The sequence below is a fragment of the Neovison vison genome, chromosome 1 (genome assembly GCF_020171115.1).
Source record: "Neovison vison isolate M4711 chromosome 1, ASM_NN_V1, whole genome shotgun sequence".
Classification (NCBI taxonomy): Eukaryota; Metazoa; Chordata; class Mammalia; order Carnivora; family Mustelidae; genus Neogale; species Neogale vison.
Window position 1 is genome coordinate 90,527,138 of NC_058091.1, and position 12,877 is coordinate 90,540,014.

At 56.2% G+C, this 12,877-nt stretch overlaps 1 protein-coding gene across 1 annotated transcript; it reads left to right on the forward strand.

Moving 5' to 3' along the window:
• Positions 1–8,643: 8,643 nt before the first annotated feature.
• LOC122901245 (uncharacterized protein C6orf223-like) lies at positions 8,644–11,100 on the forward strand. Its single transcript, XM_044240794.1, is given in 4 exon segments — positions 8,644–8,722; positions 9,075–9,159; positions 10,855–10,948; positions 10,951–11,100. Coding segments are annotated over 4 exon segments (408 nt in total).
• The last annotated feature ends 1,777 nt before the right edge of the window (positions 11,101–12,877 follow it).

Genomic DNA, 12,877 nt, shown 5'->3' on the forward strand with positions numbered 1-12,877 from the left:
GTGTGGGAACACGGCTCTGGCCTCCAGGGGGGCCACCCAAAGCTGCCCGCTACTTGCCCAACTCCTTCCTCAAGGGGTTGCCAGCCCCCTCCTTGAAGAAGCCTTCCCGTACCAGCACCAGCAGTGGGAAGCCCTCTGCCTCTCCAGTGGGGGGCCCAGTTTGTCATTTCCTGCAGTCTGGGGCTCCCCTTCCATCAGGGGCTCCCTAACAGCAGAGCTATGTTCTGCCCTCAGACTGGGGCTCCCAGAGGGCAGGGCTGGTTCTACTCACCACTTTGTTTCCAGTACAGAGGGAAGAAAGCTGACCCAGGACTTGAGAGCCCTGGGTTCTCATGGTGACTCTGGGGTCACTTGGCCCTCAAGGACAATGGACTGCCTGACTTGCCTCCTAAGAGCTCGGGTCACAGATCCAGGTTCTAGCTCCAGCCTGGGCACTTCCAGGCCCCACCCACTTACCGCACTGACCTTCCACAGGGTCCTAAGGAAAGCAGCAGCTTCCGGCCTGGGCGGGTGGGGGGCTTGAACGAGGTAACATGCACAAGAGGTTTGGCCCGGTGCCTGGCTGAGGGTAGCGGAAAGGTAAACCAAAGAAAGACCCAGTGGGCCAGTTCTCAGGCCAGCTGTGGGTTGGGCAGAGATCTAGGCTCCATGATCCCAGAGTCCGAGGCCAAGGCTGGCCCTAGAAGGCCACAGGCCCTTGGCGAGCCCAGGGATAAGCTAAGGCCCTGAGCTGCAGTTCCAGGAACAGGGCACAGTCTGAGCATTCGGGGTGGCACTTGCTCTCCCTTCCCCCTTTGCAACTCTCCCTCTGGCCCCCCACTTCCAGCTGTCTTTGGTCCTTGTCCCCCACCATGGCCCCCCTGCCTTTCCTGCCCCCCCCCACCACTACCATGGAGAAGAATCCAGCTACCCTGCACATGTGACATTTGGCATGGCGTGACCCCTCAGAGCTGGGCAGGGGCTGGGGACAGACCCAGACAACATAAACACATCCCCGGAGTTTACATTGCAGGGACCAGGAGTACACACCAGTCAGCTGGCTGCTGCCCCTGTTTATTCCCTGAAGGTTCACGGCCAGGGCGCCACCGGAGGAGGAGGGCGGAGGCAGTCTTCGGGTGGCTGCAGCTGTCTGGGTGTCCATATGCTGGGGACCCCAGGCAAACCTGTAGGCTTCCGAGGCCACCCCCTCCTGCCTTATCCCAGCCGCCCTACCTGTCTCCCGGGACCATATACTGGTACCAGTGGGAGTCTGGACCCAGATGGCCGCCCTGTGCCTGCACTTTGGGGCCCCTGGGCCGTTCTACCCTTTGGCCCCTGCCCTGCTCCAGGACCCTAGCTCAGACCTCAAGGCCCTTTCTCATGTCCAGTGGAGCCGAGCCTTGCTCAAGGCAATCATTGTTCATGCTCCCCCTTGAATTTTCCCTGGGGGGAGCACGTCCTATCACTCACCACCTTCTCCACCTACTCTGGGAAGCAGGCTGGGCTGGCTGGGGCAATCCATTGTCCACATGGGAAGGTTGAGGCCCAAAGGGAACACCAGCCCCAGGTCCCACCCACGGCTACCTGTGGTATCTGTGTTCAAGATAGACGGAAATGAGAGCCTTGCAGCAGCCCCACACAGTGAGTCACTTTACAGGTGAAAAGACAGAGGCTTGGGGTGGTGAAGTGGGGACCCACCCACAGCTGCCCAGGTGGTGAAAAGTCAGGATTCAAATTCAGTGCTGCCTGCTTCCAAAAGGCCTGCGCACTCCTTCCCAGCCCACTGCCCAGCCTTCACCCTGAGAGTCCAGGCACCTTCTGAGAATGGGCAGAAGTCCACGCGGTTCTCCAAAGGGTTCAACCCTTCTTTCCTCCTCTTTCCTCCTAAGATGCTTATATTGGAACACCCTTGGGCACAGTGCAAAGCCCCGAGTCAGTAGGACTAGCACTAATAATAAAAATAATAACAATCCTCCATGCTCCTGGCACTTGCTGTGGGCCTGCTTCTGCTAGTCCTAGTCCTAGAAGTGCTAGAGATACAATATCCCCGGCGATACACACAACTCTCTGAGCCTATTAGTAACTCGATTATGCACCCAGTTTACAGTCCCCAAGACTGAGACACAAAGAGGAGAAGCAAGCTGTCCAAGGTAACAGCTAGAAAATGCCAGAGCCAGAGCAAGGTCTGGGATCCACAGCCACCATGCTAAACACAGGATGTCTGGATGGAGGCTGATGTTACAGACCAGTGTAAACCGTATAGGTGTGAGTGTGCACACACGCATGTACACACACACAGCACCCAGCGAGGGGCCAGGCGAAGCTGAGCCCTCAGGTGCAGAAGGAATCGGAATGGGGCAGGGTAGCTAGAGGAAGGGCTTCTGGAAGTGGTGGGTTGTGTATCAGGGCATAAAAGACGGGAGAGATACAAACCATTCCCAGGGTGCCAGACTCTGGGCAGGACTCCTTTCCAAAGGCCACTCCCACGACCTGGAACATGGTAGGGTTGAATAAGTGTCCTCAGAATGACCGAACAGTGCTAACGTGGTGGTAGAAGTCCCGACAACAGTGTGGTGGAGCTGAGCAGAAGTTGGGGGCAGGCGGTGGCGGGGTGATGGTGGAGGGGCCGGCGATGAGGAAGTTGGGGATGGAGTGAGTGACAGAGGCGAGGACATAGATACCTTTCCTCTACCCTCCAGGACAGCCCTTTCCAAGGCACACCGGACATCACACACTCCTAATCCTCACAGCTGCCTTTGAGGAGGCATTTTTAGCCTCATTTTATAAAGGATGACAATGAGCCATGGACAAGTCCCATTCTGCTCTCCCAAGGTCACAAGGCCAGGAAGCTGGCCTGGGCTTGCTGCCTTCAGAGCAGGGCACCAGGCCAGCGTCCAGATGCCACGGGTGGGTGACCCGGAGGTCATTCTGCACTCGCAACACAGTAGGCTCAGCCCTCCTCCGTTTAGGGGAGCAGGGAGTCGCAGAACTAGGTGACAGGGGAAGCAGTCCTAATCCCAGCCCCACCACGGACACGCCGTGACCTTTGCTGGGCAGCGGCCAAGGCAGATGTCAGCTGCCAAGTGACAGCGGGCTGGTGGGGGCAGAGCCAGTGGAGCCTGGCGGGAGCCCCACACACCAGGCGGATGAAGTCAGGGGTGGGAAATAATCTTGGAATCAGAGGAAGGCTCGCTTTGGGGTAACATTCCTGGAAAGCTCTGCTCTGATTGGCTTGAGGTTGGGGTTTCTGCCCAGGCCTTTCCAGTCAGGAGCAAGTTTATTAATAATCTCTGTCCTGACTCCTGGTCTCACCCTGGGGAGAAGGCAGGGCTTCCCGGGACTTCTGGCCCCTCATCCCAGGGGCGGTGAGTCCCACTGTGGAGGGGTGGGGGCGGGGGGGGGCAGACAGACACCGAGCCCTTAGATCTAGGCAAGGAGTGCAAATGCCCTACACCTCCCAGACTACGTTCCTCCCCCCCCGCCCCCGCAGCCCCAGGGATCATTCTGTTTTAGCCACGGGTGAGGGGAACAGGTGAGCCTGTTCTGTGAGTGCCCTCGTGAGCCCCGGGTGGCGCGTGGGCAGCCACGGGGACAACTGAGCGTGAGGGGTGTGCTAAGGCCTCAGGAGCAGGGAGCCTCCCTCTGCAACTCATCAGCACCCAAGGCCTAAATTTACTGCCTCCACTCCCCCGCCCGCTGGCTCTGACCTCATTAGGCTCCTGTCCCTTTCCCAGGATGGGGAAGAGGAGGAATGACTCCTTAGTTCGAAGAGCAAGATCCCCTGTGGGAGGAGGGAAAGTCCTGAGGGTGGGGGAAGGGGAGATGGGGCACAGAGCTTAATATAGTCACAGGGCAGGAGGAAGATGTCAGCTCCTATTACACCTGCCACCTCGCCCCCATCATATGACCCAGCTCCCTCTGGCAAGGCGTGGGCAGGGTGAGAAGCGCTTGGTCCTGGGAAGGGCTGGGGGCTGCTCTCCCCCACCCACCGCCCTGTTCAGCTGGGTGGTCCTGACTTGAAGGGAGGGGAGGGAAGAGAAGGAATCTCCAGCACTGATCCCAGCATGGATGTCAAAGGGACCGGTCCCTCTGATCCACACGACCCCCACCTCCCTCCTTCACCCCCAGATTCATGGTCCCAAATGATGGCACATCTGTGGGCAGAGCCCCAAGCCAGATTAAGGGGCTCGAGAGTCAGGATGCAAAGCTGCTGTGAAAATAGGGTTCAAGATAAGCCCTTCCTGCATCTAAGTCTGAGCCCTATCCCCCACTGTCCACACGGAGGGGGAGACACAGTCCTGACCTGGGGGAGACCCAGTGTGATGAAACAGTCAGGGAAAATCCCCTCTGCTGGGCTTCCTGTGTGACCTTGGGCATTCACCTTGACATTTCAGAGCCCAAGTTTTCTTGTCCATGAAGGGGCAACTCTGCCACATCCCTCAGAGGTGCTCGGTGCTTGCCTGGCAGGTAGCAGAAGCTGAATAAAAGGTCATTATTCCTCTGTAGTGGGGGCTTTTGGTGGAAAAAATTCATCACCTTTGGTCTTTAACGGGGGATTACATTAGCATCCCAGACACGCACTATTCCCACCTGAAGACGGGTCATCTCTGGAAGGTCTGACTGCCCTGACACGCCTCCACAGTCTCCCCTGGCAGCCCCAGGCTTGGCATTTATAGTCAACAAATATCTGGAAAGTCAGCCACACAAGTGGCCCCAGGCCTGAGGACACAAGTGCACCATGGGACAAGGCATCCACCCTAGAAGACTCTCTGCTATGGCTGGCTTCTGGTCGTGGACTGCCTGGAAACTAGTTTTTCAAATTTACTTTTTATCAAGGTGTAAGATTTGTGCAACAAATCACACAAATCTTAAGGGTAGAGCTTGGTGAATCTGTGCATATGTACATGCCTGTGTAGTCCCGGCCCATATCAAGCTTAGTGAATTTGTGCATATGTACATGCCTGTGTAGACCTGGCCCATATCAAGCACACAGTATTTCCAGCACCCCCCCCCAGGAGGCTTCCTCAAGCCCCAACCAGTCGATCCCTTGCCCCAGAGGTAACCCCTATTCTAACTGATGTCCCCACAGATTGGCTTTGCCTGTCCTTGAACCCCATACAAATGGATTCCAAGGGCATGCCCCCTGTGTCTGACCCAGTCTGTTCAGCCTGAGGTCTATGCACGTTCCTGTGAGTGTTCCTGCAGGTTTATTTCTTCCTTTTTCATGGCCAAGTAGCCTTCCATCGAGTACCTCACAGCTCATTTTTCTGTTCTTTTGATGGACTTTTGGGTTGTTTTGGGTTGTAGAGAGAGAGAAAAAAAAGAGAGAGAGAACACATCCATGTGCACAAACAGGGGCGGGTGGGCAGAGGGACAGGGAGAGAATCTTCAGCCGATTCTGAGCTGAGCACGGAATCTGATGCAGGGCTCGATCTCACGATGCTGAGATCACGACCTGAGCCAAAATCAAGAGTCTGACACTTAACCAACTGAGCCATCCAGGCGCCCCTCCACTTCTGATGTAATATGATTACGGCAGCCACAGCATTCTTAGACACGTCTTTTGGTGGCATAAACATGGTGACCCATTCTGGAGAGCACGATTTGGGGATGGATGCGTCATTAAGAACTCCAGGGAGGCCTGGAGAGATTAAATGTTACTCTGAGTTCCCCAGATAGACGCAGAGGGTATTCTGCTAAGTGAACTAAGTCAGGCAGAGAAAGACAAATACCATATGATTTTACTTATATGTGGAATCTAAAAAAACAAAACAAAGGCGCAAACAAACCAAAACGATGCATAAATACAGAGACCAAATGGGGAGGAGGATGGGTGGAAAAGGTGAAAGGGATTAAGGGGTACAAACTTCCAGTTATAAACTAAATAAGTCACGAGGATGAAAAGTACAGCAGAGCGAATATAGCCAGTAGTCAACGATATTGCAGTAAAGTCATATGGTGACAAAGGGTGACTACCATCTTACATATCATCTTCTTATCTTGGAGAGTACTGGCACATTGAGTCACTATGTGGGACACACAAATACGACATTGTCACTCAACTGTACTTCAATGTTTAAAAATTTAGAAGTAAAAACTTACTGAGCTCCTATCTTAGACCATGAGATTTTTGGGGTCCACTGGCCACTCACAGGGGAAGGAGGACAGACACAGAGGCATACCCAAAAGGAACTCCACCAACCTCATCACCTAACCCAGAGCCAGTCATGTGTGTGAGTGTGTGTGTGTGTGCCTGTGTGTGAGTGTGATTATATTCATTTCCTAGGGCTGCCATAACAAAATGTCGCAGACTTGGTGGCTTAAAACAACAGGAATTTAATCTCTCATAGTTGAGGAGGCCAGAGTCTGAAATCCAGGCGCTGGCACGCTTTCTTTATTCTGGACGCTCCGAGGGAGGGTCTTGCATGTCTCTCCACTGGCTTCTCGTGGTGGTGGGCAGTCCTTAGGGTTCCCTGGCTTTGAGCTGCCTCTCTACCATTTCTGCCTCCTCTGTCTCTGACATTCTTCCCTGTATGTCTCCATGTCTCTGTGTCTCCAATTTTCTCTCTCCCTAAGAGAACAGTAGTCACTGGATTTGGGGTTCTCCCCTAATCCACTGAGATATCATCTCAACCTGAATACATCTACCCAGACTCTTTTTCCAATGAAGGTCAAGTTCCCAGATACTGGGGGTTAGGACTTCAACCTTTCTCCGGAGGGACACATTCTCCCAACAAGTGATTATGACTCAGCACGTTTGTATGTGAGTGTACATGAGTGTTTGTGTGGGTGTATACAGCAAGAGGGAGCACAGTGTGTGTGTGCACGTGCTTGCCAGGGCATGTCCACATTGGTGTCCCTGTATGAGCTTCCGTGGCTGTGGGCACGTGGACGTGAGCAGGTGCGCCTGCGTGCCCCTGTGCGCAGGGCTTTAGGGACCCCGCTGGCCCTGCTGAAGAGGGTGGTAAGGCAGCATGGCGCCCAGCGGTCCAGCTCCTTGCTGTGGCCGAGGATGTACTTGGGGCTATGGGGGGGGGGGCAAGTGGGGCCTTGCCTCACAACTCCCGAGGGTGAGCTGGGCTAAGCAAGGACAAGGCTATTTGCTTAACTGGGCCAGGGCTGGTAGGCTGAGGAAGCGGCTCTGGGTGGCAACGCCTATTCCCAGGTCCTTTTCCAGTAATGTTCCTAGAAAGCCCCTCCACCCAAGCTCCCATCCCCTGCTCAGCATCTGCTTGGATTGGGAGGCTCTGACTGACTCATACCCTCTCCGGGCTGGAAGCCAGTCCTCACCTCCCGCCCAGCCAGGCAGGTAGGGGTGGGGCAGGTAGCCAGCCCCTCCCAGGCCCCGCCCCAGGCCCCACTAGGACCCAGTCAGCCACCATGCCCAGACTCCGGCCCTGCAGGGGGGCGGGGGAGAGAGAAAGAGGCAAGTGCATGTTCAGGTTAAGGCCCAGAATGAGGGCTGTTAATTTCCCAGGACAGTTCTTTTAGGCAAACCCCCCAAGCACAGACAGGACATTGGCAGAGTCTCCTCCATAGTCTTGTTGACTTAGGGCCCACTCGGAGCCACCCATCTCATTTAACCCCCCCAACCAAGTTTAAATGGGGTTCTCCTCATCCCCATTTTACAGATGTTACTGCGGGGGTCCTAAGGAGTTAAACGGCCTGTCTAAAATTACACCCATGTGTTTACGTCTGTCGGCATTTTTTTATTCTCCCTGGAAATCCGCAGCCTACCCGCTCCTCCTGGCTCAGACCACAGCTGCTTTCACAGCAGCCCACCTGCCCACCACGCACACCCCCTCCAAGTGTGGTCTTGTTCCCACTCTTCCCCAGGAAGACCCCCTGGCCCGTGGGGTGGCCGGACAAATTAGGGGATGGTCTATCCTTCTCCTCCCACCCTCCTGGACTTCTCTGCAGTGTCCTGGTTTTGGGTTTGGCGTGGCCGTGAGTTCACTGCATCTCTGAGAATGCTGGCGGGTCTGTGCGCACGTCTGGAGGGTGGGGCTGTCAGGGCTCGAAGGTGTAGCTCCGGCGGGGCTGCCCGTTGGAGACACAAGAAGGCAGAGGGCAGAGCTGCGGTGGGATGTGCATTGCACAGGTTGTATCTGTGACTGTGCCTAGGCACAGATGTGTCAGCCCCTGCAGGTGTTCATGTTTGGGTGTCTGTGGCGTGACTCCCCGCTTCTCTCCCCTTACCACAGAACTGCCACGATCCTCCGTTTCCAGACTCCTGGCCCCCAGGTAAGAGCCTGATAAAAGCAGCCTACATCTGGGGACTGAGACACCTGAGTGTGAGGCCCCGCCTGCTCTGGCCATGGGAGCCCTTGAGCTGGCCCCACCCAGGCAGCGGGAGTGTCCTCATCCAATGGGATGGGGTGACACGGAGGAGGAGGCAGCCCTGCAGCTTCTCCCGCCCCCAGGAATACAGGGAGCACCCGGCTCCCTACATGGGAGGCTCATTACCCCAGCACTCAGTGGTTTGGAGCAGGGGCGGGGGGGTCATGCCAGGACTTGGCACATACTACAAAGTGTGGGGGGCACCCCCAGCACTCCCGCCCGCCGCTGGTCGGGGGAGGGGCTGTGACGTTCGGTGGCCTCATGCTGCTGAGAGGAAGTAGCTAATTGCCGACCTGATGACTGGGCAGACTGAGGAATGGGGTGATGATGCCACTCACGGAAGCGGGCGCCCCAGCACAAGGAGGGGGCCCTGCAGGGACGGGGTGGGCCAGGCCAGCACTCTGTAGAGGCTGAGGTGATTGTGGCCAAAGGAGCAGGGGGTGGAGGGTTGTTGAGGCTGGGACCGTGGGAAAGGACTTCTCCCCAGCTTCCCTCAGCTTTAAGGGAAAAGAGTTGAGAGGCCCCAGGGTATGAAGGGATTTGGGAAGGGGCTACCGGGGGTGGACAGGGAGGAGATGGTGGCAGAAGCTTCTTTACTCTCCTCCCACCAACACTCCCCAACCTTCCCGAGTTTCCCACCCTTGCCCTTGGCCACTCTTTGGCCCCTGTGGCCCTAGGCTAGTGAGGAAGGAGGGAATAGGTGGAGGGCTCTTTTCATCATAAGACCCCTGCCGCCAACACTGGGGCATAAACAGTATACCTGGTTGTACCCAGTCTGCTGAAGACCAGGGCATCCAAAAGGGGTGAGACATCACATGTCCTTGAGGACCGGAAGAGCAGGTGCTCTGGACAGAGAGAATGGAACAGGCAAAGGCTAGGCAGTTGGCTTTAGTGAGGCTAATGGAGGATGGGGGCTTGGCTGCCATGGTTATGGGTGGGGGGCAGGGCCCTTCTGTACTGAGAGCCACACTGGCCCTTCCCGGCACAAACTGCATAACCAGACTTAGAGCTTCTCCCACAATGCTGGCCACAGCCTCTGGCCCCCACAGGCCTTTTGCCTCGACTGCCAGAGGAAGGACCAAGTCAGAAGCTACACAGGATTGGGGGCTCCACCTCCCAAATCCCCAGGTGCATCCACCCGAGAGAACCTGCCCGCCCTGAGCGACAAAAACCAGGACCCATCCATCTGTAGGTCAGTGCTCCGGGCCCTTAGCGCCCCCTGTGGGCAGGGAACTATACTAATGGGGGGAGGCCATCCACCTGCCTGAGGGAGGAGACAGACACGCCCCCCCACCAAAGCACACAGGCCTTGCCTGAGGGTAAGCCCCGTGGTGCTGCGATGTAGGGGACTCAGACATTGACCTACTAGCTCCAGTCTGAAATTCGGCTCGTCCTCGGAAAGATCCCACTCTGATGGAAACGTGTTCTATCATCAAAGCTCCATTCTGAAGGGAGAAAGAGTACCGGGCTTCAAGAAACTTCGTCTGAGGGTAGAGACACGCGGCCACATAGAACCTTCTGGAGCCCTCAATCTGTTGCAGACATGGATTAGACATTCAGTGACTTCAGTACTGTTAGAAAAAATTACAAGATGTCCAGTTAAATTTGAATTTCAGATAAACGATGAATGATGTTTTAGTATAAGTATAGCCCATACAACATATGGGGCGTACTTATACTAAAAAAAGTATCCATTGCTTATTTGGAATTCAAATTTAACCGGACATCCTGTATTTTTACTTGTCAAAGCTGACAACTCTAGATGCATCCAATCTAAGGGAAGAAGGAAGGGGAAGGACCCCCAGACACCAAAATGCAGGTAAACATTACAGCGTGCTCCAGCTCCGGAGAGTGGTGGTGGGGTGGGAGGGGAGTCCTGGGGCGCTGGCTCGCAGCAGTTTAAAATTCCTTCCAGGCCAGATCCCTAATCCCTTGGTGCACAATGGCCGCCTTCTCCCCCACCGCCTGCGCCCACGCCCTCCCCCGCGGGGCCGTGGCAGTGCCACCACCGGCCTCTTTAAGCCCCTTTGAAGCCGGCAGAGCCCCGCGCCGCGGGAGGCCCCGCCGCTATGCCAGCTATGCCAGCTATGTCCCTGTCGCCGCCGGCCACCACTGCTCCCCATTAATACTGGCTAATCTGGCTAATAAATAAACTCCCCTCCCAGCCTTCGCCCCCCACTGGCTCCTCCCCGCCCCCCAAGAATTGATTTCAGGGCTCAGGTAAAACATTCCCTTCTGCCGTCTTTCTGTCTCCTTTTTTTTTTTCTTTCGCCCTCCTAGATTTATTGCCCTACTCTGACGGAATTTGGGGAGTCTCTGCCTCGCGCTTTGCATCTTCATCTCTTTCAGTCCACCTGCGCGCGGGGAGCGGGTGCAGGGACACCACTCAATGCCCCGGGAAGATCCGCGGGACAGGAGAGCGCCCCCTGGAAGCCAGGGGAGGTGCAGGTCACGCCTCCTCCTGGCCACGCCCTCCCGTCCCCGCGGAAGTGGGGCGCCTGGCAAGCAGCCCCGGGACAGGTGACTCCGCGCCAGGGGAAGGCGATGGCGCCTCCCGCGGCAGAAGTCTTTTCTCCACGGCCTCTGCCGCCCCCTGCGTCCCCACCCAGGCTTCGGAGAGTCTGACTCAGAGCCGAGCTCGCATCGCTTCACCTCCTACCACGCACCCGGAGCGCGCGGAGAAATTACAGGATTGCAGGGGCACGGCTAATGCGCTCTAATTACCCACCGCCGCTCTTCTCCGCGGCGCTCTGCTGCGCTGGGCCAACGCACCCTAATTAGGCCGCCCCTCCCCGGTCCCAGAACCCGTCCCCTGTCCCCAGTCCCCAGGAGCGCGCGCGTTGGCTTTGCCCGCCGACGCCTCCTGTCGCCTTCCTAAACTGCCCCAGAAGAGAGCCCCGAGACCCCACCTGTGATGGAGAGAGGGAAGGAGCAGGACTTGGAGATCCGAGCCTCAAGGGTCAGAAAGCGGCCCCACCCCTCCCTCCCGTGAACCAATAGCCCTGAGTTGTCTGTCCGTAAGGGACAGGGGACTCCGAGAATGGGGAGGAGGTAGGACCCGTTTCGTTGACAAGGACACTGAGGCCCGTGGAAAGTAACTGCTCAGTTAAGGGCACCACGGCAAGAGTATCCCCATTTTGGACTTGAGGCACAGAAAATTGAAGGCTGTCGCTAGGAAGGCCACCCAGCCAGAACTCCCAGCTCGGCTTATTTCAGGGCTCACGACCCACCCCACAGGCTCCTTCCTCTGACAAGGAAATTACCCTCCCACCAGGAAAGGTGATACCCCCATCACAGACCTGGAACCCCCCTGGGAGTCCGGAAGGCCCACCAGCTATGGCCGGTGGGTCAGAAGGGAGCTAGTGAGGAGGGGCTAAAAAGTCTTGCCTCCCAGGAAGGGTGGGAGAGCCCGGGAGACCCAGAAGCCAGGCCCTGTGGCCGGGCAGCAGGAGAAGCAACTTGGCTATCAGCTTCTTTATCCAACCAGGCTCCCTTTCCTCTATCAGGAATTCTTTCCTGATGTCCAGGGGGTTGCAGACGCGTGGCCTTGGGCCAAGTTTAATCTTTAGTGAGGTTTTGTTTGGCCGGCAATGAGTATGTGTTTTTTTGTTTGTTTGTTTTTTGTTTGTTTTTTATTGAATATGAGAGCTGACAGTGTGAGCTGTCTGATTGCCCTCCCCAGTGACAAAGGTCCGCGTGGTTAGACTAGTCCCCAAAGGCATTTGAGTTTGAGACCCCTGATTGAGACCAGTCCACTTGGCCTTGCCTTTAACCTTTCCTTAGGAGCCAGGATTTTTGTCTGCACTAATGCCACCCCCTGGAAGTCTGCACGTTTCTTGGTAAGCATGTGGTGGTTGGGGAGCTGCACATGCCTCTGGAAAACCCTCTTGTACCCCATTTTTTTTTTCATCTTCAGTTTCAATCTGTGCCTTGGGTGTGCCTTCCTCAGCAGGGATGACAACTGCTTTTCTGCCATGAAACTAAAGTTTCCTTGAGGGCAGGATATTAGATCTCTCCCTTTAGTCTAGCATCTTACTGAGGGCTAGGGAACTGGGTTGTGGAGGTAGTACCCTCCATCACAGGAACCTCCCCTAGGGCAGAGCGGTCTCCCCCCTCAGACTAGGGCTCCCTGAGGGCAGGACTGTGTCTCCCCTCAAACTGGGGCTCCCTGAGAGCAAGGCTGTGTCTCCCCCTCAGCCTGGAGCTCCTTGAAGGCATTGGGTTCTCTTCTGAGATGGGGCCTTTGCACCTCACTCCAGCCCTCTGGCTCTGGCAACACCCAGGCATTCCTCCCAGGACACCGTTTGTCATGCTTTGATGAATGAAACCTACTAAGAATAACTCAGTCCTTATAGTTTCTAAAGGACAGAGGTGTGGAGTGAGGGAGGAGCTGGTGACTTTGGGGGTGGTGGGGGGGAGATGGACGCACTCATTCATCCAACAACATTTTCCCAGGTGCCCATCTGGACCCTGAGGGGAGACACAGTGAGTGCCACAGGGCCCCCTACTGTGCCCTTTCTGCTGTTGTCAGTAGGGGGGTGTCCACAGGACCCCTGAG